Genomic DNA, 26885 nt, shown 5'->3' on the forward strand with positions numbered 1-26885 from the left:
GCTACTAGGGTCCTCTGTTCCTTGGCCTCTGCGGCTGGTCGTCTCATGCAACTGCATACCCAACCATCACATCCTTTCGACTGGCTGAAAATTCTGTCTAAAGCTATTTTTGACTGTGGCTTTTTTTGGCAACTCTTTTCGTCGGAATTGCCATGGCTATAACCACCTACATAAAACCTCCAACCGCCCGGTTTCCCAGCACATCTTCAATCTACATTAATGAACCATATATTTACAATCATCGCTGTGCGACGATAATAATATTAAACCTTTCCTGATACTTTATTTGCCTTGACATTATCACCCTCCCCTGGCATATACTATTGATCCTTCATAACTATACGTTACAAATCCTTTGATACGGCTTTCCAGCCTTCTTCTCAAACAGGGTTTCTGCTTTGCCTTTCGGTTGGACTTTACATCACCTGCTCAAAATGGTTTGTCATTCTCTCCCGCCACTTTAAATGGTGTACTAAATCGTTCATTAGAGTTCCCAAGTTGAATATATTCCTACACTCGAGTATCCCGCAGGGAAGGAGTGTAGGTCGTTCTCGGCGCCGCGAGAGATCGGGTCCAACACATACTCGGAGTATACCGATATCCTGGACACAGATTTCGATTCAGATTCACAATCAGAGTCAGGCGAAGATTCATCACACAGGAGTGTTCGTTCGGTATGTCTTGTTTGGTTGAGATGTTTTATGAGACCACCAACTAACCGGACTTTGAAGTTTGGAAGTGCAAGTGTCACCACTGCGTCGACTCCAGACGACGTCAAGACGCCGTGTTCTACTGGCCTAACTGCCTTTCACTTCCATATCGACGAAAATCCTGTTGCTGGCCCAACAGGGCCACACCTGTTCGGCCTCTCGGATGGTATGGAAATCAAGTCGAGCGTTGAGGTTGATTTGATTTACGAAGACACACCTGGTAGTGCTACCACAACTTTGTATCCAGCTGCATCCAAGCTTGGCCCCTACAGGAGAGATACCCCTGTCCCTTCTCGGTCCGAAAAGGTCAATTCTCAGAACTACACTCCAGATGTGATACTCCACAGTGCCCCCACACAACCCGATGAGGGTAATGTCTCGAGCTGGACTCCGCAAGATGTTGTTGAGTGGATGCAAAAGCGAAATGTGGCCCAAGAGATCGTGGAAAAGTTTTTCATCAATGATATCTCAGGATCCATTCTCCTGGAACTGCAGCCAGAAGATTTAAAAGAACTGGACATCTCATCTTTTGGGAAGCGACATACATTAATGAACTCGATCCGCGAGCTGCGCGAGAGGGTTTCTGTCTCATACAAAGAGCTCCCACCCATTCCACCACCGGAGCATATTTCAAGGGAGGCAACTCCACAGTCGGCAATGGCTGATGTCGGTGTCACTTGCACTTCCACCCCAGTGGCGTATGATGAAGAATCTGCGCGCAAGGACAGAGAGTACCTATTTCAACAACAGCAGAAACATCGCCGTCGCCGCGGAGCACGGGTACTTGGACCCGAAGACTCTGTTTCAATCGTCGGCATCGAGCAAGTCTTGCCCAGACTTCACAGATGTTCCAAGGGAGAGGATTGCCGCAAATGGTTAAAGCAGCACGCAAAATTATCTCGCATGGTCAGGGACCTTCCGATTGAATCGTTGGGAAGTTCAATGGTTATTACAGGTGACCCAGGAAATGCGGCCACTGCACGCAATCTCGCAAAGCCATCCAAGCTGGAGCCGAAATCAGATGTGACCCCGTCAATTGTCGCCTCTTCTGATGCTCTTGGTCCCGTCCAACCCAACAATCTTCCTCTTTCCCAGGATAAGCTCCACGATGTGCAACCTAGAGATGCCCAGGAGAATGTCCGTAACTTTTTGAACTTCCAGCGTCTGAGCCGGCTGAGGCCAGTAAACGACCCTTCAACACCCCCGAGAGATACATTTCCTTCTCCTGGATCTGACTCTCCTGGAACTCTGGCTGAGAACCTCCGAAGCCTTCCCAGGCTTCGTATTCCAAGCAGCTATGATACAGTAGGAGGCTCTGCTCTTTCCCCACCCGCCCTTTCCGGACAACGAACCATCACCCCTTCGGTTGTTCACAGGAAACGGCCATTTCAAAGCCACATCCCGGAAGTGTCTACTGTATCACAAGACTCAGTCTTCTCTCCATCCGACTACTATCGCCAGGACCCCCACTATGAACAGTCCACACCGTTCTCTGAGATGGATGTTCCTTTGACGGCCATTCAACTCGGTCCAATTGAGAGAAACATCTCGCAATCAGTCCCACCTGATATGCGATTTGGTCATTACCAATACCCAACCACCGATCCAATCTACCGCCCAAGATCCACCAAGCTTGACAATCACAGAAAGAAGCCATCTTTTGTCTCGAACATTACCCCCGTTCTGACTCGTCTGGATGAAGGCCGGATGATGGAGCCCATTGAAACCCCAGAGGACTTGGATCGCACTCCCCGCGCTGGCCATTGCCGCCCCAATCCTTTCAGTCCCACCGGCGAGCCTAATACCGATATAATCCATGCTGGCTGGATGAAGAAGCGAAAGAATGCTCGCTTCCTACGCCATGAGTGGCAAGACCATCACTTTGCCCTCCGCGGCACCCAGCTCGCCATGTATACGAACGAGGAGGACTCGCAGCAGGTCGCCAAAGCCCTCGAGTACATCGATGTTGACGATTACGCTGTGGCTTGCTCTTCCCTTGCTTCCAGCTCCAAGCTGACAGCCGCATTTAAGAAGACTGTTCTAAAGCGCACAGACGACACTCGCGGAGACACTGCCTTTGCTTTCTCGTTGATTCCATCACCCAGCAGCTCTAACTATGAGCGCAAAACTATCTTCACCAATGGCAGCAAAGCCCATCATTTTGCAGTCAAAACTCGCGATGAGCGAATTGACTGGATGCGCGAGCTGATGCTGGCCAAAGCCCTCCGAAGGGGTCGCGAAAGTGGTGCCTCTCTCAATGTGAATGGCGCCCCCTTCTAGGCACCTGTGATTTTTTTATGATTTAAGATGATTCATTGACACTCTTTGCATATTTCCTTATTATGTTTGTTTGATACCCTTTGCACTCGACTGATTTATGGTCGCACAAGCCACGATTTTACGAATTTCTTTTAACGATTGAAGAAGCATGATTGCTTTGGGTCATGCGGAGTTTTACCTTGCAGCTCTTTGCATTTTTTTTATCATGTCCTGTTCTTTGCCACATATAGATGGGTGTGGATTTTATACGAGACATTGGCTCACGCCGAATTCGTTGGATGTGGTACTTGCGGGTTGATATTTACCCGACTATTTCCAACCGAAAGAAAGAAGAAAGAAAAAAACCAAAAAAAAAAAAAATGGAGCTGGCTCCTATCAATTACATTCTTTGTACATATAAAAAAAGATTATCATTACAAGCGGTCAATGAATGTATTATTATCGAATAAGGAATAACGCGTAGGTAGTCCGTACATTGTATGTGGACATGTCCACGTGTAAGTGTCTCATGGGCGTAATAATCACGAGGCTGGAAGATTGGCATGTTAGCGCAGATGTGATATCTCGTTCCTCTCCAATTCAGGTTTGGACTCTGGGCGCCACATTCTGAAAGAAATGTACTTATCTACAATAATAATACAGGAGTAAGTACCGAGTACTCCATACATACTGTATAGCATACTATGTGGGTGACCGCAACTTCGATGGTTTATGTTTCAACTTCTGTCACGCACATCAAGGCCACATGCTTTTGGGAACTTTGAGTGATCCAGGCTGTGATTGGTTGTCCTCCAACACACCATTCAGCCGAAGGCGCTTACACACTCGCGAGGAATGGTGGAGGTACAGGCTCATGTCCCTCGCCTGACTGCAACTCGCTATCACACTGCATGAGTCCACTTTTGTTTGTCCGGTTTTGGAAGATAATTAAACTCATTTCGAGCTCCTGTTGGGTTGACCTCTATGTATCTCGATATATTCGCACACGTACCCCTTACTATTAGCGCCTTACATATTAACGTTCATTGTATGCGAGGGTTGGTTACGCCCAAACTCGCTTCACTATCGTCATAGGACAAGAGTTCTCATTGGCCGTCCAATGCTACTGGATATAGTCCGGGGTATTATTATGTATACCAAAAATGGCAATAAGGATACTCCGTAGCCGCCCGTGGAAGACCGTTGTAAGCGGTTGGGAGGGGTAGATCTACGCAAAATCGCCCCTGTCAACCATGAACAGGGGTTCGGCTCAGCCTGTTAGCCTTGTCTGACTGATAACTCTCAATTTAATGTTTAATCATTATCCTCCCATCTCGGTTTCTTTTCCACCATCGCCGTTGTATCCCGCCCCCTTTACAAGCTTGTGTGACCAACATCGTGACATCCATCGACTGTCGCATCGATGCCTCTAGTGAACCCCACATAATGGCGAATAATGTATCGGCGGTTCGCGAAATCCTCACCCAGGTCGCCCAATCCACGAGGGTGGCCATGCGCTTTCTGAACACCGGGCGTGATCTGCACGACTCTTCATTGAGGGCTTTGTCTTTGCTCACCGACATACTCGACCTTTTATATCGTATCAAGGATGAAATAAGTTGGACAGAGGAAAAAGGGTTCGTCGCTGTCGGTCGCCTCAGGGCTCTCGCCGAGCTGCTCGGATGGTTTGGATTGAGCATGAAGTCTGTTGAGCTCTATTTCCAACCTGGGGGCGTTAGCGTTTTCTACTTCAGGAAGCACTTATTGGAAAAAACATATATTCCAAGGTTGGAACAATACAAGATTATGTTCCTTTTGTCGATGCAACCTGAGTCAGAGTAAGGTTTCCGAATCCGATGACACCGGGCTTAATTTTGCTGACCTATCACCAAGAGAGCGAATGTTATTAGACAATGAGATAAGGAAGGATCTGAAAAAACACCGGGATGTTGAAACAGGTAAGTCGCGTTGTCTATACCAACTAGGACAAAAGTTGGAATCTTGGATCTAATCATTGCTTCGTTGCAGCCAATGTCCAGATCGATCAACAATTCGAGGAAAATGCGCTGTCATTAACAAGCCGACTATCTTCGGAACACTACATTACACTCGCGGACCTATGTAACAAGCGACAACAAGGAAGTTGCTTATGGGTTTTTGAGAACCAACATTTCAAACAATGGCTGCTCGGTGGTTGCAGGACACTATATTGCATAGGACCTGGTAGGTTATTGGTCAAAGCTCCCATACCCTTATATTTCATGTATTAACGTGTCCATGGTCATTAGCCGGTGCTGGCAAAACGTTCCTATCGTAAGTGGAAATCATGTCACATATTTTTCTTGAAATTAACACTCTATTTAGATCGGCTATCATCGATCATCTTCAGCGAACATTCACCTCCCCAGATGTGGCAACTGTTTTTGTCTTCTGTCAAGAGGGATCTGGAAAGGAACATACACCCATTGACATTTTGAAGAACATACTCGCACAGCTTGTATATCGCAAGCGCAGTTTGTCTTACGCAACTTCCTCTCTGTACTACTCGGAGTCTCTGAGAGAAGACAGCGCATCCCCGAAGGCATATCAAAATGCGATCCGCGCCGAGGTAAACCGGTTTTCAAAGGTATTATTTGTTATTGATGGACTTGACATGTTCTCTGACAAAGAGCGCATATTGGGTCGATTGCAAAAGCTCCCTCAACAGGCTCAACTTCTTGTCACCTTGCGGGACATGACCGGTATCAAACCAGTTGAAAATTCTGGATATATGAGTGTCCTAGCGCCACCTGAAGATATTGGACTTTACACCTTGTCTCGCACACGACGTGACAGTGGCTTTAGAAAGCATATTGGAGTGAAGAACCCGGACCTGAAACTAGAAGATGAGATCATACACGCTGTGGTTGACAGTTCTCATGGAGTGTAAGTGTTGACAGTTAGCGTTTATACCCAGGGTGTTCTGAGACTTACAATTACTGCTACCCAGATTCCTTCTTGCCAAGCTCCACCTCGACTTGTTATCGCAGTACAAAGACCGCCCTGTTCTTGAAAGAGCCCTGGACTATCTACCAGAGAACTTAAGTGAGGCCTATGGAGAGGCAATGAAGCAGGTTGTGAGCCTGAACCCGGCTGCGACCCGCTACATCTATTGGGTTCTCTATGCACTCAGGCCATTAACTGTCGCGGAGCTCCGAAGTGCTGTGGGTGACAGTGACACCATTGAAGCTTCACATCCAATGAGTTTTGAGCATTCTCTTCTTGTCAAAACCGCTGGGCTTTTGGCAGTAGAGGCTACGTCGGGCACAGTCCGCTTTGTCCACGGGACCGCGAAGGAGTACCTTGATGGGTCAGCTGCTAGAGTTTTCTTTCCCAATGCTCAGAAAGATATGGCAGAGGTATGCCTCACAGCCCTCAGCCATGATGATGTGGTGGATGAGTGCTACAGGAATAACAGTAACCCTTCTCGTCCCCCGAGGAAAGGGTTCCTGGATTATGCCGCTACCTACTGGGGACATCATTCACGACAAGTCGACGATGATGAGATGACAATTCAAGTTTTGATAAAAACATTCCTCAACAAACTCCTTTGGAGAAGACCTCCTCTCAACTATTCGGCAGAAAAGGCCAAAGGCATACCCTCGGAAATGGGAATAGGAAAATATCCTACGGACTGGAGCGGGCTTCACGTCCTTGCCTTCTTCGGTATCCCTGGGAAATCACAACGACTCATTGAACAAGGGGCGAACATAAATGCACAGGACAACTCATTAGGGCTGAGTCCCCTACATTGTGCTGCCATTCAAGGGAACGATGAAATGATTGCTTTTTTGCTTGATAGCGGCGCAAAAGAGAATGCAGTCTCAGTCGATGGCAGGACAGCCTTACACCTCGCGACAGAAAGAGGCCACCGAAAGTGCATGAAGCTATTGTTCGCTCATCGTGCCGACTCAAAAATTACGGATCAAAGCGGTGCAACTTGTCTCCACGTGGCTGTGGGAACATCAATGGATGAGTCCACGGTTCCCTTGCTCGTGAAACACAAGGTAGATCTGAACTTTCAGAACACCCAGACTGGAAACACTGCGCTACACCTTGCTGTGGAATGGAAGCGACCACGGATCATTTTATTCCTCCTTGAGAAGGGCGCCAACATTGACATCGGTAATAATGAAGGACTGACCCCTCTTCAATTAGCTGCCAACACCGATAATTGTGAAGCAATTTCTTTGCTTTTGCAACGGTGCGCCCATGTTGAAGCCCGATCCCTTGCTGGACCCACAGCCCTGCAATATGCCGCGTGGAAAGGACACTGGACTGCCTTTGACCTGCTTATCATTGGAGGGGCCGATATCAATGTCTGGAACAAACAAGGGGAAACATTGCTCCATGAACAAGCTCGATACTCTAAGAGTGTTTCAATCGCTTCCAAGCTGCTGGAAGGGGGTGCAAACATCGAGGCTCGGACGTCTCAGGGATACACCCCTCTCCAATGCGCTGCCGTAGGATTAAACAAGACAATGTTCAATTTTCTTCTTAGCAAGGATGCCAAGATTGATGTCGAGACTGCCAAAGGCGAGACACTTCTTCACATCACTCCTCCGGCTAACCAAGACTGTCTTGATATTCTCGGGACTGTACTGAAGGAAGGAATGAGTGTAGCAGCAACATCCAGTCATGGCTGGACTCCTCTTCACCAAACTGTTTATACAGGGACCGGAGCTCCTGACCTTGCGTCTGATAGAACTGCCGAGTATATCCAGCTTCTCCTCAGCCACGGTGCTTCAGTTAACGATTGCTCGACTTCCAAATCAGCCGAGACTCCTCTCCATCTTGCAGTAATGGCACCTCTTCCGCGTCCATCTCTCATTGAACTCCTAATTCAACTGGGAGCAAACATAAACGCTACCACCAACGAAGGAAAGACGGCGCTTCATCTAGCAGCAGAACGAGGACGAGAGCCAATTTTCCGCATTTTGCTTGATGCTGGTGCGGATTTGACCGTTAAAATCCCAACCGAGAACACTAGTCTCATGAGCGGTGAATCAAAAGAAACTCCAATCACAGCTTTCGAGGTAGCAAAGAAAAACCCATTCGGATCTTTGTGGTTTGACGATGATGGGAAGTTACGTCCAAGACGACAGAGAAGTGGAAGAGACAGTGCAACGACCGTGTTTGAGGATATGGGATCTGAAATCTGCGAGTCAGACATAGCTAGGACTAGGTCTGAAATCGCTTGCTCCGACACAGGCGATTCCGTAACTTTAGTGGGCAGTGAGAACACTTATTCATTCTCATGAGCTTTCCGAAGTTTTCTTTTTTTTTTCTTTTCACCTTCCATGCTCTTTCATCTTGCTATACCCATCCCATGAGCTAGAGACTTTTGTTGAAATTTGGATAACGGTGTTAGCATATAGCGATTGTGGCGCTCTTTTGTTTATATGGACTCGATGTTTCTTATGTATTCAATAAAAATCTATAATACTCCCCTGATCATTGATATGCATTGACTAAAAGTTAGAGAAGCAATTTCATGGAATGTATCAAACTGTATACTTTATAACATTTAAGCCACTATAGTAATCTGTGGGTGGAACTCAACCCATCATTCGAACTACTAAATATGCCCACCCATCTCCGTAAGCGGAGCTTCTCACAACTTCCTCGATGGGAGCAGACATGGGTATCACAGCACCGTGTAATACGGGCTTTGCAAGGACAGGGGTTCTCCGACTAGGAAATAGATTTGGTAGCAATGTGTGCAAAACAGTCCCGATCGTTTGAGGCTGGCTGATGGAACCACTTCGCGAGTTCAATATTTGACTTGACTGCATACTCGATGCTGGCATTGAAGGAGGAAGTGGCGATTGTACCACTTTCAGGGAAGAAGACTCGGCATCTAGTGGGAGGGGTAGGAAAATTCGTATCGGAACGTTGCGGAAGGGTTGTGATAGCTGAGGAAGAAGGATATTTGATATGCGCTGAAAAGAAGGAAGATCGACTGTATTTCCTCGGGTTAGAATGGTCTTTATCATTGATACAGTAGATGAATTTCTACACATGATGTTGAACTCACCTTTTTGAACGGCATTCCAAAGTCCTGATGAGTCTTCTTTTGAGAGACTCATGATGCCCTTGGCTGTACCGTTTCGTAGGAAATCCGCCTCCTTCACACTGTTTATGAAGGCGTCGTTCATGACCATTCCATCAGCATCAAGCCGAACAAGGTCATTCGGCCAGTCACTAAAGTGCACTATGAGACGCCATGGGAGCGATGACCCACTATCAGGGGACTCGTTACCTCTGGCGGCGGTCTTCGAGGCGGGGTCTGCTCCTGCATAGAGGTCAAATAACAGCCCGACTGGGTAGTGCCATTTCAGAGGTACACCCTCAAACTCAAACCAACCATCATGAGACTGGGAGTTTGGCTCTATCAAAAAGTTTGAGAAGAAGGCTCGAAGCTTGGGTAGCAACGAGGGAAGATATGAGATGCGCGGATATGCGATCTAGCAACTGAGATCAGCATTTGTAAATACCAAGGGAAGGACAGACATACAAGATATGGATCGGTCTTATCAAAGGTTCGGCTTTCTGATGAAGCTAAAACAATCTCCAGTGGCAAGCGCCCGTCCCAGACGGCCTTTTGGATAGAGCCGAGAGACACTCGGTTCTCCATCGTGCTGAGAGATGAGTCGTTTCTTTCTTCCAATTCTTGTTTTTCTGCTGGTTTTTTATAATATGGTTAGCTCATATAACTGTTGAGAACCTAGAGAAGTACAGTTGATCTTCACACACCTTGCTTCGAAATACTAGACACGCGCTGAGATTCGCATGTCTTCAACTGATAAGACTCGCAGTTTGGAAATGCCCCGCTTTAGATGTGGTCATGATCCGGGAAACGGCGTATCCACAAAATTCCAGAGACAGCCAGGTACTCTTTGGAGATTTCCAGTCAAGCGTTTACGTTCCAAGGAGATACATGCGGTTTATGTTGACATAGCGTGACTCGAAGTGCCAGAGGTTGATGGCACGTGTTTCTGCCTCAGGCAAAATATTCGATATTTCTGCCTCAGGTTTCATATTTTAACTAGTTATGAGCTGGGACGGATATCCTCCAGACTCTTAATATCCAGCACATAATTTCCCACATCCTAAATTAGTTGACCGTCCAGTAATTTTGTGAACTTCTCGGATTACCTAGGATCTCTTCATTTGTGAGACCATACATAAAGTCCTTTTGGGGGTCAAAAAACCTTCACAATCACACCGTGTCAAACGCTATTGTGATGCGTTGTGCACATTTGTCACCAAGCTCTGGCACATGGAGACATTTTGCTTGATCAACATGGCCCCAAGCTTAATTTTGTCGAGAAATCCCCGCTAGAGCTCCCATATTGGAATCCGCCCATCCAAAATTCGTAAGCTGGACAGAAGAACAATTGAGTCGCCTCGCCGAGTGGTTTTCCATCCAACATGCCCTGCAGTTGGCTCAGACATTTGGAGCTTTGTGGCCTTGTTATCACGGTATCACCCAAATTCGAAGGCTTCTGACACGATGTTTCTGTAATGCAGCGACTGCATCAATAGTGCAGTAAGTGCTATCATCACGGAAGCATATATTAATCTGCCAAAAGAGCGGCCAAGCGAACAATACAAGCAGTAAATCCATGCTACACACGCCTCACATTGCTTCCACGCTAGGCTGATAGTGATCTACGATATTGAGCTCAAGCCAAGCCCAGAGTTTCATTGAAAAAAAGATTATCATAAGCCGAAAAGTCTGGAAACTGCCGCCACGGAAGCTGCACAGCTAAACACTATCCCGGGGTACCACTTCTGGGCAACATGTGACTTGCCATACAGGGATGGAGCAGCTCTAGGCTCGGCCTTGCAACCGGCAAGAGGAATGATGCTCTGTTGAAATTTGCGACTCCCACCTCGGAAGCTGCTGCCAACAAGGCAGGTAACATGAGGGAAGTGGAGTGTAGGATTGCTAATATAAGACAATGATTAAATTCCAAGGATCAGTTCCTGTACTATTTCAAGGGGCCTCAGGTATGTAACGGTCCAATTATTGAAGCATCATCCAAAATTAGCATGCACCATACGTCTTCATCCCCCGCACCGCGTACCCCTTGTCGATTCTACGGCGAAAACTGCCCTGTGGATCTTTTGGATCATGGAAGATGGGCACAAGCACACAGCAAAATTCGTCAAGTATCAAATATTTTACCAAAGTCATCAGGAAAGCCATTGAGCGATAATTTGTGAATTTAGGAGCATAGCTTCTTAAGAACGTACTTGGCATATCGCTGATAGGTCGGGACGGCTTAGTGCCAATAAGTCCTTTACTCTGAAATTTGGTATAACTCTATGGGTAAAGGCTGCTCGCATCTGAGTACCAAGGCCGGGCGGCTACGCTACGGCATCCTTCCAAGCCGGAACCGGGCCGAAACGACCTTCTATACTTATTATTAACACATCACTAGCAACCTCAGAATTATATAGAAACCGTGTGACTTTTTCGGATCAGCATATCAGATCATACATCCTTATTTGTTGGTAATTCGGGCCCGATGCCCTCTGCCATATAAACCATGTAAACCCCGGAGTTACGTTTAGCGCTATGCATTATGGCCAGTGATTATCCCGAGCCGGGGGCGTATACGGCCACTTCCGAGGGATACTGTGGGAATCTGGGATTACAGGGATAAGTCATTATGCAACTTGAAGGATTTTTATAAGCACAGTACATTGAAAATTCTACATCTAGCCTCGGTTGTCCCGAAATCGGGATCAATTAGACTTTTACCCCTCCGTTTGCCGGTGTACAGCGTTTGCCTTCCCGAGAACTCGGCAAAATTCCGACTCCACATGGTTAAGGATTCTCCCCTATAGGCAAATGTTTTCGCTCTTTAAAAGATTGGGCAAACAGAACGCGTATTAACTTCATAGGCAACTTTGTGCCAGTCTCTCTACACTGCTACGATTCGCAGTGTAGTTCCTCGCAAACTAGGGAAAAGAATATGTTGGTGATAGGCTCACCGGCGTCTCCATACAATAATGACACACACTCAAACGGCTAAACGCATAAACCTCGTCTCCAGTGTAGAAACAAAAGTACATGTCACAAGTGTACTACTGCCCGCAACAAAACCCTCGGGAATAGGATGGCTCGTCCTGGGTGATTTCATCGAGGAAGCAAGGTTCCGTGTTTGATATATGTACGTTATGGATACTGTGCAAAGCTTACTTGCCGGCTGAATGTTTCCAAGGTTCTTCCGGGGAAAACGCTACCCCGGCCAATGTTCCCACTCACGGACTTCTGCATCTGTAATCATCGCTGTATCATAGCCTCACGCTTGAACCCCATATTATATTGCCCCGGTCTATGGGGTTTAGGCGACGTGTGTTGTGGGGAGCTCAATTGGGGAAATTCCACACCCACAGTCCATTGGGACAGCACGTATTACTTAGGGCCCCGTTCCAGCACCTGTCAAGATTCTTTCTTTCCCCCATCTGCCTTCGAGCAAATTACTTCTAACCTTCCATTCTACCTCCCACGGCTCGAGCTGTCACCTCTTCGGCCATGGGCATTCTCACACTTGCTGAAGATCGGCCAACGCCCAAGTCCGTTTACAACTGGCGTGTATATGCACTCGCCGGCATTGCATCATGTGGTTCCAATATGATCGGTTATACCAGTGCCTTCATCGGTACAACTATCACACTCGCTTCCTTCATGAAGGAGTTTGGTCTCGACGAGATGTCTTCCCCCGAAAAAGCTCTGATTAGCGAGAACATCGTCTCGCTTTTCATCGCCGGTGCCTTTTTCGGCGCCCTGGGAACATACGCCCTCGGTCACTTCATTGGCCGCAAATGGAGTTTGGCTGTTGCCGCCACTGTGTTCTTTCTCGGATCTGGATTGCAACTCGGGGCCAACAGTGCCCGAGGCCTGGGCATTCTGTATGCTGGTCGTGTGCTGTCCGGCTTGGGTACCGGTATAGCTTCAAATATCATCCCTATCTATCTTTCCGAACTGGCACCGCCTGCCATCCGAGGACGGCTCGTTGGTCTGTATGAGCTTGGCTGGCAGATAGGTGGAATGTTAGGTTTTTGGATTAATGTGCGTCTTGTTGCCTCTCTCCAGTCTTTGTTTCCCCCTATGCCATCTTTGCATTCAAGGCTAACCTAGCTATGGTAGTATGGTGTCGAGCAACACATGCCCCAAAGTCATGAGCAATGGATCATCCCATTCGCCATCCAGCTCGTCCCGTCCGGTCTGCTTTTCATCGGTGCCTTGTGGATCAAGGAATCTCCTCGTTGGCTATTCCTTAAGAACCGTCGCCGCGAAGCGATGGAGAATCTTTGCTGGATTCGCCAATTGGAAGCGGACAACATGTATATCACCGAAGAGGTGGCTGCTATCGACCAGGCTCTTGAGAATCAGAAAACTTCCATTGGTATTGGTTTCTGGAAGCCCTTCCAGGCTCTCGCCACCAACAAGCATGTTATGTACCGTCTGATGCTGGGTTGCATGCTCTTCTTCTGGCAGAACGGCTCCGGTATCAATGCCATCAACTACTACTCGCCTACCATTTTCAAATCGGTAAGATTGTGCTTCATCTGTTGCATTTCTAATGATCAATTAATTATACTAACTTGCGTGTCCTAGATTGGTATCGACCCCAACACCGTCAACCTGATGACCGGTATCTTCGGTGTCATTAAGGCCGTTATGACCTTCGTGTGGCTGTTGTTCCTGGTCGATCAGTTCGGAAGACGCAATCTGCTCCTTGTTGGTGCCGTGACTGGTTCCATCTGTATGTGGGTCATCGGTGCATATATCTGTGTTGTCAAGCCCGAAGATAACCCCAGCACATCTCTGGACGGTGGAGGCATTGCGGCCGTATTTTTCTTCTATCTATGGACTGCAGTCTACACCCCTACCTGGAATGGTACCCCTTGGGTTATTAATTCCGTAAGTCATTTTCTTATTACCATCTCTTAATTAGAACTTTCTTACTAACAAGGTATCAGGAATTCTTCGATCCCAATTTCCGTTCCCTAGCTCAGGCCGCCACGACCGCGAGCAACTGGCTCTTTAACTTCCTCATCTCGCGCTTCACCGAACAAATGTTCGACAAGATGCACTACGGCGTGTACTTCTTCTTCGCTGCACTGTCATTCTTGGCATTCTTTTTCGCCTTTTTCCTCATTCCTGAGACCAGCGGTATCCCTCTTGAAAAGGTTGACCGCCTGTTTGATTGCAAGCCCATCTGGAGAGCAAACAAGATGCTCAAGGCCGCCCTTGCGGAAGAGGAGGAGCAGTTCCGCTTCGAGGTTAAAGAGACATCGTACCACGAGGAGAACACTGGTTCAGTTGCACCTGCACCTTACGAAGAGACACAAAAATGAGCGATACAGTTAAAAATGGGGGGTATATAGGGTTGCTTATTGACCTTGTACAGACAACTACGATATATAGACAGCTACATAGATTGACATGCATTTTCATGGACTTATTTTATTACTTATTTTATTTTTCAATTTGTACAAAGAAATACCGCATGCTGATTCATTCTCGAGTATATAGTTAACGATGACTAAGTTATTCGTCCCTCTTCGGGTGATCGCAGCCCGGGTCAGCAAAACGACCGCAGCCCCCAGCCCCCCGGGCGATTTTCCTCCGTCAGCTTCAATACCTCCAAAGCTCCAGATATTACTACTCTAGTTTCTATGAACACATACTATTATCCTTATAAAAACAAAAATCGGATCAATTAACCGTGGAGCGTAGAAATCTGCGTACATCGGGCGGTCCGCAACACCTAGCTACTTGGTTGAACGAGATTATATTATTCTCACACGCTGTAGGGAGGGTATTAACAACACGAATCAAAAAGCAATCTCCATGGTGATATTTTGAGCCACCTCGCCATTCTTACAACATGGCATCATCTCATAACCCCACATCTTCGCCTCGCAGATGTCGGACCGCCTCCTTTCCTACCCGTGCGATTCTCCATCCTTGATAAAAGTTTCCAACTTCTCAATGGCAATCGAACCATGCGCCGCTGTGGTGTATTGGCAGAGAAAATTTGGGTCCAGCATACGCGACATACGCAGATCATTGGGGATGCCCATTACTATGACATGGTGTGGATCGGTGATCCCTGGTTCACTCAGCGAAAGATCTGATGGATAATATGCATTGGAGTGAGTTGGGAAACAAAGCAAGATTTATTCGCATGTTTACATGTGATATCACCTGGCATAAATAATCCGATCGCCCTGTCATGAAATATATTGCCCTTCATTTGATTCCGTGGATGTGGCTGGTGGCTACGTCATGCCACGAGATGTACAGAGTATAGATCAGCATATTGAAGACGAATGAGATTTATCGGCTACAATGGGATTCATGGTTCTCAGGCATTCCAGTGCATTCTCCTCGTGGTACGATGTCTCTTTGTTGCCAAGTCACGCTGACGTGAGGGTATAATGATCTATACATTCTTCTTTATGAACCGTCTTACTTCACCAAGCTGTACCCAGCATAAGGCCAACTCTTGCATAACCAAGTTAATCGCCGCAGGGATTGTCAGCTGGTAAGTCTGATCAAGTTTTTTTTTTTTGTTAGGATCAATGGAATCGAAACAAAGTCAACCTTGGAAGTCTCCTTTCCCCGCGTCACATGGCTGAAATATTTTGTGTTCGCAATGGGAGAAAGTCAAGTTGATTGAAATCTGGAGTCTCAAATATCTGTACCAAAAACATAACCAATCATTTTTACATACCTTGGTGTGGTCTTGACTGCTTCGTTGGGATAGGGTCCAGATCACAATCTCCATCTCTGGGGTGAACTTGATTAAGTTGCAGATGTGAGATCATTTCTATTGGTCAGACAACTGCCAGTCTTACCACGGCCCAATGAGAGACATGAGCTGTCTCAAACGCAATGCCGTTCTAAATTTAGCTAGATTTAGGAAATCAGATCCTTACGGCTAAGAGGGAAATGATCTGCCGATAATCTGGAAGCTCGCGGAAGGACCAAACCAACGCTATATAGTATAAAATTCAAAACTGAAAACTTTCATGGAATGTGCCAACCGTAACCAGGTACAGAGATATTCCAGGGCTATTTAGGTAGATGACCTCTGGGGTCGGCTGTTTGCGGAAATAGTTTGGAACCACGTGCTGACCGGTGGCGGAAGTGTGATTGCATCTGTATTCTCCTTGTGCCTAGAGTGAGAATAAGCCGAAATAAAGATTTTCATGAATCGACATGATCGTCTAGAGTGGGAGGTTGGGGCAGTGTTGAGGGGCTGGGATAAAACCAAGTTAAGGGAACACCGTTGATCACGATTCCAATCGTACAGCATATGGAGTACATCATCCACATAATAAAGGCCAAGTCGAACCCGCTTTTTTCGTCAATGGTTGCCTGAGAGCGGTGTTTCACCGCGCGACCCTGGACGATCTCCTGGATCCACCGAGCGCTTACGTCGTGCTGTGGAGTGGGCATGATATCAGGAAATCAAAGGGAAAAAAAGAAACAAACTCCCATCTTCTCTTTCGACACTTAGATTTGTCGCCATGCAATTGAATAGCTCCCGCTTCGGAGCTTTCATTCTTATCCTCCTTCAGAGTCTTCATCTCGTACAAGCTGAGAATCTCCTCCAAGCCACCGGGCTGACACAATGTTCCGACAGTGCCGAAGTGACTGTGAATAATTTCAATGCGGTTTTCACACCAGGCAATAAGTCCATCAGTATCATTTTTGATGGCTATTCTGAAGTGGCCGGAGAGGTGCTCATTGACGTCGACCTCTTGGTATACGGATACAAAGCACTCACCAAGTCGTTCGATCCGTGCAGTCTTGATTTGACCGTATTTTGTCCTATGAAAGCCATCGAACTCCAAATTCCCACAATCACGGAAACATTAGGCGACAACCTTCTCTCGGAAATCCCATGTTCGTTACCTCCTTCTTTTCAGGGTACCTGAACCAGAAAAAAAAATTGTGTTCTTACTAACAGTTACGTCATAGCGATCTCTTACGGCGTCCCCGACATCGACGCAGTCATTCGCCTGAAGCTCAAATACAAAGATGGAGGTAAACAGATTACCTGCTTGGAGACCCGTATCCGCAATGGAAAATCAGTCTACCAGGCTGGGGTGTCGTGGACACTCGCCATCATAACCGGTCTTGGTCTCATCACCTCCACGGTCATATCGCTTCTCGGCCATTCAAACACGGCAACCCATCTTGCTTTCCGATCGCTTGCCTTCCTCGGATTCATCCAAACACAGGCAATGGCCGGGATGACTTCGGTGAAATTGCCGCCTTTTGTGCAATCGTGGACCCAGAACATGCAATGGAGCTTGGGAATTGTGCGGTCGGATGCTCTGCAAACAGTGGCGACCTGGTTCCAACGCGCCACCGGGGGTACACCCTCGAACGTGCTGAAATCCTCCGGTTCTGTATCTATTGTCCTGCAGAAACGTTCCTCCGAGATCGTCCGCAGAGCCACAGATAAAGGAAGTCAAATTATCCTTCGCGGTATTGAACGAGTTGGAGTTCGTGAATCCATCGAATTGACCAACATCTTTATGACCGGATATCTGTTCTACTACTTTATCGCCGCAGTCATCGTCGCTTGTGTGGGTCTGGTCCTGCTGGTCCGAATCGTTCTAGCCAAGAAACAGACATCGCTTCCAAAATTGGATCACGCCCTCGGCGTCGCCGCAGATTGGAAAACTATTCTCCGCAATACATTCTTCCGGCTGGCGTGCATCGGATACCCACAGATGTGTGTTCTGTGCCTTTGGGAACTGACTCGTCGGGACTCAGCCGCCGAAGTCGTCCTGGCCATCACCATGTGGTTAGTGACGACCGCCGTCTTGGCCTTTGCCGCATTCAAGGTGTTCCAACGCGCGATGCGATCGAAACAGCAGCACAACACACCTGCGTACACGCTCTATTCCGACCCTGCCACTCTGAACCAGTGGGGTTTCCTGTATATCTACTACCGTGCTCCGGTCTACTACTTCCTTGTCCCAACTCTGGTCTACACCATTGTTAAAGGAATGGTTATCGCTTTCGCTCAGCCTTCACCGGTCGCACAGTCGATCGTTCTTCTTATTGTGGAACTTTCCATGATGCTCGCAACCGCCATCATCAAGCCGTTCATGTGCAAGGGGGCAAATATCATTGCAATCACCGCGACTGTACTCAATTCCCTCAATACGATCTTCCTGCTTGTCTTCTCAGACGTTTTTGACCAACCCGACCTCATGACCGGCATCCTGGGCGTGATCTTCTTCATCTTGAATGCGATATTCACTCTTGTGCTCCTGATCTACCTTCTAGTTGGTATGGTGTATGCCATTTTCCTCAAGAAGCCCGACACCAAATACAAACCTCTTGGCGACGACCGTGACTCTTTCCGCTGGTCTCGCACCGGAACGACGACCGAGTTGTCATCCCTTGAGAAGATCGCGAGGGGCGAGGAGGATGCAGAAGCCCATCCACAACCTGCGCGCGTACTCACTGCTCCGCCCAGCGATGAAGATGTGTCAATGGCAGCCAGAAGACCATATAATGATATTGTGGACCCTTCGCTGCCGCTCTTCCCCACCAGTTATGACCATATGCGACGATAGTCGATCCAATTCTTTTTTTTTTCTTTTCTTTTTTCTCCCTCCTTTTGTGTTCGCATTTTCAAAGGTTTTAAAGCGAGATCTAACTACTGCGTTCGGTGCATGGGTGCTTCGGGTGGCTATTGTATTGTACATATTCAAAATTTTGAAGTTTGGCATCGGGCCGAATACTATTGTTCTTAAAAGTTCCTTACTGTAGTTGTTTTGAGACATGAATACCCTTACCACTTAAATATTTCATTATCTGATGTTACCACTGCATTTGGAAGACATGGGAGTCAGGTCAGGCGTACTCCGTAGAAAGTATCGCGCCTCTCGTGTACTATCCACATCGTGTGGCTGAGTTGTCGAGCTAGACCACTTTCTGTTTTCCTCCTATTCTTGGGTCTTCTTCCTCTTTCATCGCCAAATTAAGCCATCATGTTTCCGTTTCTACTTTTACTTGGCTTTGTCAACCAATCACTCGCCCAGTCCAATTCGACAACCCTGGAAGGCTGGCAATTTGATGACAATAGCCGCTCAAGTTGGGACATTTTCTGGACTTGTGTTTCAACAATTCTTGCCTGCACATGGACAGCCCTGCATATTTCTGTTCCAAAACGTGATGAGACACAGACAGTATATTTTTGGGTAAAGGCAGCGGCGTGGATAGGCGCGATACTTGCTCCAGAGTTAATGGCAGGAATTGCAGCCGAAGAATTATGGCAGGCAAGATCAACAGCAGCACGCTGCAATACTGCTTTCCGCACAGTAAACAGCGACCGAGGCGATCCAGATCCCTCACTGCCAGAGGCTTCAAAAACACGAAAGGCAGAAATGTCTGACTGTCGCTGGGGCACTATGCAGGGGTTTTGCCTCAGTATGCATGGTGTGCTTCTGCAGACCAAGGATGACTGGACATATCCAGTACATTGTGGCAATATTGTTGCCCTGATCAAAACACGCGTTATCAAGTCATCTCATTTGAGCTCTAGAGACATCCAAGATCGCGCCAAAGCTGACTCCTTTGCGAAAGGATTTACTCTGCTCCAAGCCTTCTGGGTAACTTGCAATGTCATTGCCAGAAGAGCATCAGGCTTGCCAAGTACAGCTCTCGAAATTGCTACAGTGGCTTATGTCGCTTGTGCCTTCGCTACATACATAACTTGGTGGAATAAACCAAAAGATATGGTAACGCCAATCACGATTTATCTGCCATACGATCGCAATTCCGAGAGTATGTCGCCTCAAGTTAGAGATATCCTAGACGGAGAAGTTGAGAACTGGGTCCACTCGGATGCTTTTGCTAGAGACGTTGGCTCTCCGGTATGGCAAATCATTGTCGCAGGTCTCTATATCCCACTCATTGTGTTATTATTGATTTTCACACCTTGGTTATGGAAGGGGTACTATCAAGAGTTCAAAGAAAATTGGGCAGTGATAATGAAAAATTGGCAGGTTCGAAAACCACCAGCCAGCCATTCTGATGACAGCGATGGTGACCACCAAGATGAGGAAAATCCGCAGGAGACTAGAAAAGCATGTCAAACCAGCAAAGGTGGCTATATAAACGAAGAAGCCTGCCAGGGGCCAGAATTAGAGCCAGTTATCATCAATGGTGACCATCAAGATGAAGAAATCCCCCAGGATATTACAGCAGCATCAGGGTCCCAACAGCCAAGAAACGAGCCAAAGGTTGACGGAAGATTGACCGTAACAGAAACTTCGCAAGGAAAAGAACCATTTATGGGGTCCTCTGAAGCCAGCAAAAACGACCACCAAGACGTGGAAACCCATCAGGAAACTGAGCCAGCATCCGAGTCCCAACATGTGGGATACTCGCCAGAAGACGACGAAAGAATGACGATCATGGAATGGACCAACATCGCTCATTTCTACATGTTTGCTGCGTTGGTCTTCTGTGGAATACATGTTGCTGCGTATGTATTATCATATCCTTTGATATTCTTCTCAATGCTGGATAAAGCTGATAATCGAAACATGTAGGTGGAACTCCACGTTCCCAACAAAGGAGGAGCAGATAGTATGGCGAGTGCTCTCGCTATGTTCACTCTTGATCACCTGCCCTCTGTACTTCAAATTCCTTTGGTTATTCTATCGGTTCCGGCGGACATTAGGTGACAAGGAGAAGCGTGTATCAAGTATTAGCTGGTCAAAAGCACCTGACCTTCTTTTCGTACTGATATGGTTTTGCTGTTATGCAACTGCACGCTGGGGAATTATCATTCTTATGTTTATATCCCTCCGAGCGTTGCCTGCTAGTTCTTATGTCACAGTGAATTGGTTAGCATCGATTCCTCACATTTAGTTTACACTGCATATGTTCAAAATGTGTGACGTGATACATGTTTGTTTGGTTGAGCAATGTGAGGATTAGATTGTCACCTTGATTTCCCTTTACCCTAGCCTCTAAAACAAAAGCAAGGAAAAGAACGAACCAGTATCAGAATCATTTTCACGGTCCTACCGTTTGCATGATGAGTCTAAATGTGCTCGAGGGATGGGGCTGTGCTGTTATCCCTTGATTCATGCAACCAACCTGCCAGCCTAATATCAAAATGTGTTCGCCAAGGCTGAGTAGATTACGATCCTCGTTTATACACCCGATGTCATCCCAAGACAGCCTAAGGCCTAGAATAGACTCGACGAAGACGGATGCAAGTACCGTCCGGTTCCGATAAGGGTCTGTTCATTGCAGCTAGCTCGGATGGGACTGGGGGCTGCAGTTCGGTAAGGTGCTTAGCGGCAAAGGTACAGCCGTTGGAGAAAACATGCTGGCTGCATAGGCCACGTTCACACGCATGCACAAAACGTTACTTTTCGACCCAATTTCTCTCATTTGTTTCGGACTCAACTTGCTGTTTCAATCTTGTGACATAGCTATGTTAGGAGCATGTGTTGCGATGGTAACAAGCTACAGCTGCAGCTGCAGCTACACTTTCGGCACCTATACTCCGTGAGCCCACCGTAGATGAAGTTGAACTATTGAGTTGCGTTTCAGACAGAGGTGTCCCTTCGGTGATTGGCAAGGTGCGCCATATCTCCCAAAAAGGAATCTGTATTGGATGATCATTTCCTCTTCTGTCACGCCCTTGTCGATTTCCCCCTTGAAGAATTCGTTTTTGGACAAGCTACTATTTTAATTTTATGATAGGTAACATCAAGAAGACAATAACCATCCTATTGAGCCTGTGTAAGCTTCAGGGGCTACGTTTCAGGATAAAGTAAGAATAGGTTTTTGACATCAAGTTCTCCGCAGCTGAGATCGTCGCAGCGTTGGAAGCATATCACGAAAACGCCATCGCATGCACCAGGTCAGCTCACCTGAGATGAATGATCGGCCTTAGGGGCTCGGATTTAGCAGGCCAAGTGATCGACACCATAGCGTATGGGGATAAGGTTGCTGAAATTCCAGACATGCCCTTGCATATCCTAACAGGAGACCTCGAACATTTCTTAAGGGAATGAGCAAATTCACGCGGGAAAAGGAATCTTGTTATCTTGAAACACTGGTTTCCATATGGCGATTGTGGCTTAGGCTCAGCCAATTTAAAAAAAAGGCCAATAATGCGCGTATATATCTGCAGATTGTACAAGGTACGGTCCACTACCCTCGGTCCGCAAAGTCTAGCGGCACTCCGTAGTTCTTACCGAAGAGGCTTAGTTACAGCATAGAGATCAGCGCTAGCACAGTAGCCTTTAGCGAGATGTCTAGTCTTGTTGCCATGGCTCGTAAACAAAAAATAAGGATTGGGCCCTTTGATCAGCGGATCGGTCCAGATCTTGATGGCACCCCAAGGCAAAATGCTATTGCTGATGCTTTCCTTCTTGAGATGTTCCAGCCTTTTGACTCGTCATAATTTGCTTTAACAAGGCAATTCATTTACCCCCCTTTTCTTAGACACGTTCTAATTTGGGGGGGGGGGGGGGGAGAGGTGAAAATAAGTTGCTAGCATTCTGGAGATCTTCGGCTTTCGAGTACAGATCCAAGCATTCCTGTATTTGAAATTATGGCTATGCAAAATAGGTCTTAGGGCTTAAGACTAGTATGGACCTGCTACTATCAGTATCTTGTGCCAAGAATGCCGTGCCCTAATCCCGACTCGTCATTGAGAGATCTACAGGGTTGGCATCGAGAAAGGGAAATGAAGGAAACATGCAGCAGGCGCGCGTGGCCCGGGGAATGCAGCATCGTAAGCCTTGTTTTATTTTATTATATCTTTTTGGCCTCTTACAACTCAGCCCCTGGGTCAAAATGACCATGTGATGGACCACGTTGACCCCCGACATTGTTTCACGCTGGAAGTTTGCGTCGTAGTAATCCCACGCGAGAATACCAGCCCTTGCGAAGCGCTTTTACCGCCAAGGATAGCTAGGGGGTTCGTCTCAACGAGTTCTAGACTATCGAAAAATACGTTTCAAGATCATGAAACTTGTCCCTTGTTTGACAACTCCGTCGAAGATCCGTTTACCGAAACTGGATTCGATTTGTATTGCACCCCCTCGCTTCATTCCACGGCACATATGTCGAGGGTCTGGATACAGACCTGAAACATGTGGTTGGCCATGTGCTGAAGAAGAATGTTGTATTTACGCTCAGGATGATCGTAAAAGCGGGTCCTAATCCACGCACCCTATGCGGCTGGTACCTGCCTCCTAGCCCCGGTTACCTGCAGTTTAGCCAATAACGACCGGCTTGTCGCTTGTTCTGCATAGAGCAGCCGAACGGGTATGTGCTTTTGGCTATGGACCCTCGGACTTTCCTACCGAAGCAGTCCTAAAGCCGACATGGTTCATGCAGACTTAGTCTTGGCAAGCGTTGAGCTCGAGGGTCGAGATGCCATCACAAGTGGAGTCAATGAAGTCGACGACGATCTTTTTCTCGTTTCATACGTCGCTTAGCTATTAATGTCCATGTGGGCTATGATGCGAAGCTCAAGCTCGCGTGTCCGGCCGCAAAGGCATGTCGTCCTCATGCATGTCGCCAGACCTGCAGTGTATATATAGGAGCTCCCCTCAGTTGTATCATGGGCATTGTCAACTCAGCAACTCATCATCTTTACAGCTCATTTATAAACATACCGATCAAAGTCAAGCACATACCTCACTCTTGAATACCATACAACCACAATTTTCCTTTCTACTGGGCCTCTTACCTGTACTTGGCTCTTTATCTCTCTGAACCGCCTGTGAGAACTTCACATCTATCACCAACCACCATCCACACACACACACACACACACACACACACACACACACAATGTCTATTCCGGAGCCAAGAACCACAACGTGAGTGTACCTATACCCAGATTCATCTTTTATCAATCAACTCACCAGCTTCTCTCTCAGTGTTTCAAATGGCAACAGTACCAACGCCGTAAGCCAAGGCAACGTCAGCCAAGTGCCGGGAAGCAACCGCAGCAGTGTGGACCGATTTGCACGAGCACCAGCCTCTGAGGGCCCTTACTTTGCCGGTGCGCGGATGCCAGAGAGATCGGCACATCTCACGGGGCTATCAAGTCAACTCAATGCCATGGAGGAGATTCTGAAGACTGGAAGTTAGGATATGAAAGCAAATGAAAAAAAAAATAATCATGCAACACCAATTTCTATGTATAGTGAATCTACCAAATGGAACTGAATGAGAGTCCAATGAACGTGGATATCTCCCAAACCTCCCGCTCGAGAGTATATATATTTCGTGAAACCCCTTGCTCATAGTAGCTCGAAGATGTAAGACGCTACTTCCTCGTACTTGGTACTCGGGAACTCATGTCCTGCTTCGTAGAACTCGAACACAACATTGCCACCCAGGGCAGCTGTGGCATCTGGAACAAGCTCACTTTTGACAATGATTGAATCATCGTTACCACACAGAATGTGAACTTTCTTATCTGCCAGCCTCTTATTTCCGTCGCTTGAGGCGCCGTTCTGTGCAGTTATATACTCGCCAAGACGTGTCCATCTGTTCCATTGGCGCTCTCGTAAGATTGGGCCATAGCGCATGCTAGACATGAACGCGTGGACAAACCCTGTATGATTATTTACCTGCCACGCCACGGTACCCGGGATGTTGATGTGGGGGTAGGTTCGGGACAGAACTTGGGTTGCTGCAGCGCTTTGTGAAGGCAATTCCTCGGTGAGTGCATCCGCGGCATTGAGCTTCTTGTTCTTGGGCTTGGGCGTGGTCAAGGGGCCGGCTCTCAGTCGACGGCTAACCAAGGATGTTAAAATATTCTCGGGCATAAGACCCTTTGAGTAAAGGAGTCGACTCTGGAAACTGATTTGTGAATCGCGGAGCAAACCCGAAGGGGCTAGGAGCACCAATGACGACAGAAGATGAGGAAAGTAGGATGCAAAGGCAGCGGCAATGCCACCTCCCAGAGAGTATCCGGTAAGGCAGAATTTACCGGACTCTGCACCTGTCCAAGAGATAGGCGATGATGTCAATGCGAGGAAGATCTGTGTCGAGAAGAGCCGCTCATCTTGTGGAAGATCAGCAGGGCAGTCGGAATATCCTCTTCCGAACCTATTTTCTTCGGGTTAGCAATAGTTCAAATTGTTGAAGATTGTGTAAAGCCTACAAGTCAAATAGCATCACACGGCACCCGCGGTCCACCAGCGCATGGGCCACCCCGCCGAGTGCAATACAGGGCGTGGTGATACCGTGAACGAACAACACCTTGGGCCCATCTTCCGGACCCCATTCATACACTCGGATCGACCCGTACGGGCTATCAACATCACGAGCACCGGGTAGGACATCAGCTGGGAGAGGCAGCTGGCGATTCTCCGACTCGGTTATGCCCGGCAAGACTGTCGATCGAGGCGAGACGAGAATAGTCTGGAGCGGGTCTTTTCGAGGGAAAACCGATCGAGCCAGTAGACCAAGTGTGAATGAAGCTCCAGTCACTGCTAGCAAGGGGAGTTGGGTCTGGTTGTTCGAGAAAGCATCGGAGAAGAAATCCACAGTTTGGTTGTAAAGCGCCATGGTTGCGATTGCGGGAAGTCACCCCTGGAACAAGTTCGTCAAAGATCGGAGGGGTGTTGCGATGTGATACGAGTTACCCAGTCTGATTCCAGACAATCTAGGGAGAGTAGCGGAAGTCAGGAACTTGGAAGAGACTGTTTTGTTGGGAGGAAGTGCTCTAGGGCCGATCCCGAGGCTGACGGCGCGCTGCCGTCCACGTTCCACCGGGACAATCTTGGTTGACGCCATGTGCCTGATAAGATTAGATAAGATAAGACCGGAATTTCTCTCACATCCCTGTAGTCACATCCCTGGGGCCGGACCTGTTGACATATGTTGTACTGATTATACACAGCAATAAACCCTATATGCTTAGTCGTGCTTTTATTCTGCATGTGAAATTCTCAACCGTGGAATAGCATCATGTTCGGGCAAGTGAGGGTGGTGTAGCGAAACGATGTGAAAATTTCTAGCCATGCATATAACCTTGTGCTAAATAACCCAAAAGAGATAATCATCCCAAAGACAAAACTATTTATTTACTGGAGCAGGAGACTGGGATCGACATCCCTTCGTCTCTTCAAAACACTGAGCGCACTATCAAAGCCCTTCAGATATACTCCCAACTGCCGTGACCTGTCCTTCAATATCTTCACAGTAGATTGATGACCACCATCTGCCGCTACGGAAACTGCAAGGCGATCACCTCGATCAAGAAGCAATTGCACAACATTCTCATGGTCGTAAGCTGTAGCTGCGTGAAGCGGGGCTCCAAGCGATCCCAAGCATTCGTGAACACTGACTCCATGGGCAATAAGTCTCTCGCAAATAGGCTAAAATCCACGTACAGCGGCTGCGTGAAGGGTAGTGCCGTGTCTGCCACCCTTATGCTTGACGTCAGCTCCATTCTCAATCAACAAATTCACGGCTATGGTATGATTGGCCGCGCAGGCTGCCTGAAGAGCCGAACCGTAGTATCCGCCAGCCATATTGACGTCGGCATGTAGATTGAGAAGCATCCGAAGTAATGGTAATCTGCCTCGTCGGGCTGCTGCTTGAAGAGGGAATCCGTAATATTCGGTGGGCTGGTTCCTGTTGATGGTAGCTCCTTGGATCAACAATAGACGGGCCTTAGGCACATCACCCAGGCATGACTACAGAGAACTCATCTACAAAGCGCGAAGTTCCATATTATAGATATTGACTTTTGTATTCAATCTTCTTCGGGTACACATTATAAGACATGGGCTAAAATAAAAGAATTTACAATTTGGGATCTA

At 47.4% G+C, this 26885-nt stretch overlaps 10 protein-coding genes across 10 annotated transcripts; 6 read left to right on the forward strand and 4 right to left on the reverse strand.

Annotated features, from left to right (window-relative positions):
* Nucleotides 1-434: 434 nt before the first annotated feature.
* On the forward strand, nt 435-2990 carry N7447_000714 (SAM and PH domain-containing protein; the record flags this gene model as incomplete). The annotated part of the gene is made up of 3 exons (XM_057224990.1): nt 435-437; nt 489-674; nt 732-2990. The coding sequence occupies 3 exons, from the start codon at nt 435-437 to the stop codon at nt 2988-2990; spliced, it is 2448 nt and encodes an 815-aa protein (XP_057089006.1).
* Nucleotides 2991-4415: 1425 nt separating this feature from the next.
* Nucleotides 4416-8269, forward strand: N7447_000715 (NACHT and Ankyrin domain protein; the record flags this gene model as incomplete). The annotated part of the gene is made up of 6 exons (XM_057224991.1): nt 4416-4807; nt 4863-4927; nt 4998-5192; nt 5258-5282; nt 5334-5894; nt 5959-8269. The coding sequence occupies 6 exons, from the start codon at nt 4416-4418 to the stop codon at nt 8267-8269; spliced, it is 3549 nt and encodes a 1182-aa protein (XP_057089007.1).
* A 297-nt stretch (nt 8270-8566) lies between these two features.
* Nucleotides 8567-9645, reverse strand: N7447_000716 (autophagy protein 5; the record flags this gene model as incomplete). The annotated part of the gene is made up of 3 exons (XM_057224992.1): nt 8567-8970; nt 9046-9475; nt 9526-9645. The coding sequence occupies 3 exons, from the start codon at nt 9643-9645 to the stop codon at nt 8567-8569; spliced, it is 954 nt and encodes a 317-aa protein (XP_057089008.1).
* A 2913-nt stretch (nt 9646-12558) lies between these two features.
* Nucleotides 12559-14387, forward strand: N7447_000717 (sugar porter family MFS transporter; the record flags this gene model as incomplete). The annotated part of the gene is made up of 4 exons (XM_057224993.1): nt 12559-13095; nt 13174-13578; nt 13645-13950; nt 14010-14387. 4 exons carry the CDS (start codon nt 12559-12561, stop codon nt 14385-14387), a joined length of 1626 nt encoding a protein of 541 aa, XP_057089009.1.
* Nucleotides 14388-16245: 1858 nt separating this feature from the next.
* N7447_000718 (uncharacterized protein) lies at nt 16246-16497 on the reverse strand (the record flags this gene model as incomplete). The annotated part of the gene is made up of 1 exon (XM_057224994.1): nt 16246-16497. The coding sequence occupies one exon, from the start codon at nt 16495-16497 to the stop codon at nt 16246-16248; it is 252 nt and encodes an 83-aa protein (XP_057089010.1).
* Nucleotides 16498-16568: 71 nt separating this feature from the next.
* On the forward strand, nt 16569-18638 carry N7447_000719 (transient receptor potential ion channel family protein; the record flags this gene model as incomplete). Its single annotated transcript, XM_057224995.1, has 2 exons — nt 16569-16947; nt 17023-18638. 2 exons carry the CDS (start codon nt 16569-16571, stop codon nt 18636-18638), a joined length of 1995 nt encoding a protein of 664 aa, XP_057089011.1.
* A 417-nt stretch (nt 18639-19055) lies between these two features.
* Nucleotides 19056-20943, forward strand: N7447_000720 (uncharacterized protein; the record flags this gene model as incomplete). Its single annotated transcript, XM_057224996.1, has 2 exons — nt 19056-20554; nt 20622-20943. The coding sequence occupies 2 exons, from the start codon at nt 19056-19058 to the stop codon at nt 20941-20943; spliced, it is 1821 nt and encodes a 606-aa protein (XP_057089012.1).
* A 2952-nt stretch (nt 20944-23895) lies between these two features.
* N7447_000721 (uncharacterized protein) lies at nt 23896-24198 on the forward strand (the record flags this gene model as incomplete). Its single annotated transcript, XM_057224997.1, has 2 exons — nt 23896-23924; nt 23985-24198. 2 exons carry the CDS (start codon nt 23896-23898, stop codon nt 24196-24198), a joined length of 243 nt encoding a protein of 80 aa, XP_057089013.1.
* A 152-nt stretch (nt 24199-24350) lies between these two features.
* On the reverse strand, nt 24351-25626 carry N7447_000722 (alpha/beta hydrolase; the record flags this gene model as incomplete). Its single annotated transcript, XM_057224998.1, has 2 exons — nt 24351-25164; nt 25220-25626. 2 exons carry the CDS (start codon nt 25624-25626, stop codon nt 24351-24353), a joined length of 1221 nt encoding a protein of 406 aa, XP_057089014.1.
* A 518-nt stretch (nt 25627-26144) lies between these two features.
* N7447_000723 (ankyrin repeat domain-containing protein) lies at nt 26145-26850 on the reverse strand (the record flags this gene model as incomplete). Its single annotated transcript, XM_057224999.1, is given in 3 exon segments — nt 26145-26438; nt 26454-26759; nt 26839-26850. 3 exon segments carry the CDS (start codon nt 26848-26850, stop codon nt 26145-26147), a joined length of 612 nt encoding a protein of 203 aa, XP_057089015.1.
* Nucleotides 26851-26885: the final 35 nt, after the last annotated feature.

The sequence above is a fragment of the Penicillium robsamsonii genome, assembly GCF_028829455.1.
Source record: "Penicillium robsamsonii strain IBT 29466 chromosome Unknown utg000001l_segment0_segment0, whole genome shotgun sequence".
In the NCBI taxonomy this organism is placed as follows: Eukaryota; Fungi; Ascomycota; class Eurotiomycetes; order Eurotiales; family Aspergillaceae; genus Penicillium; species Penicillium robsamsonii.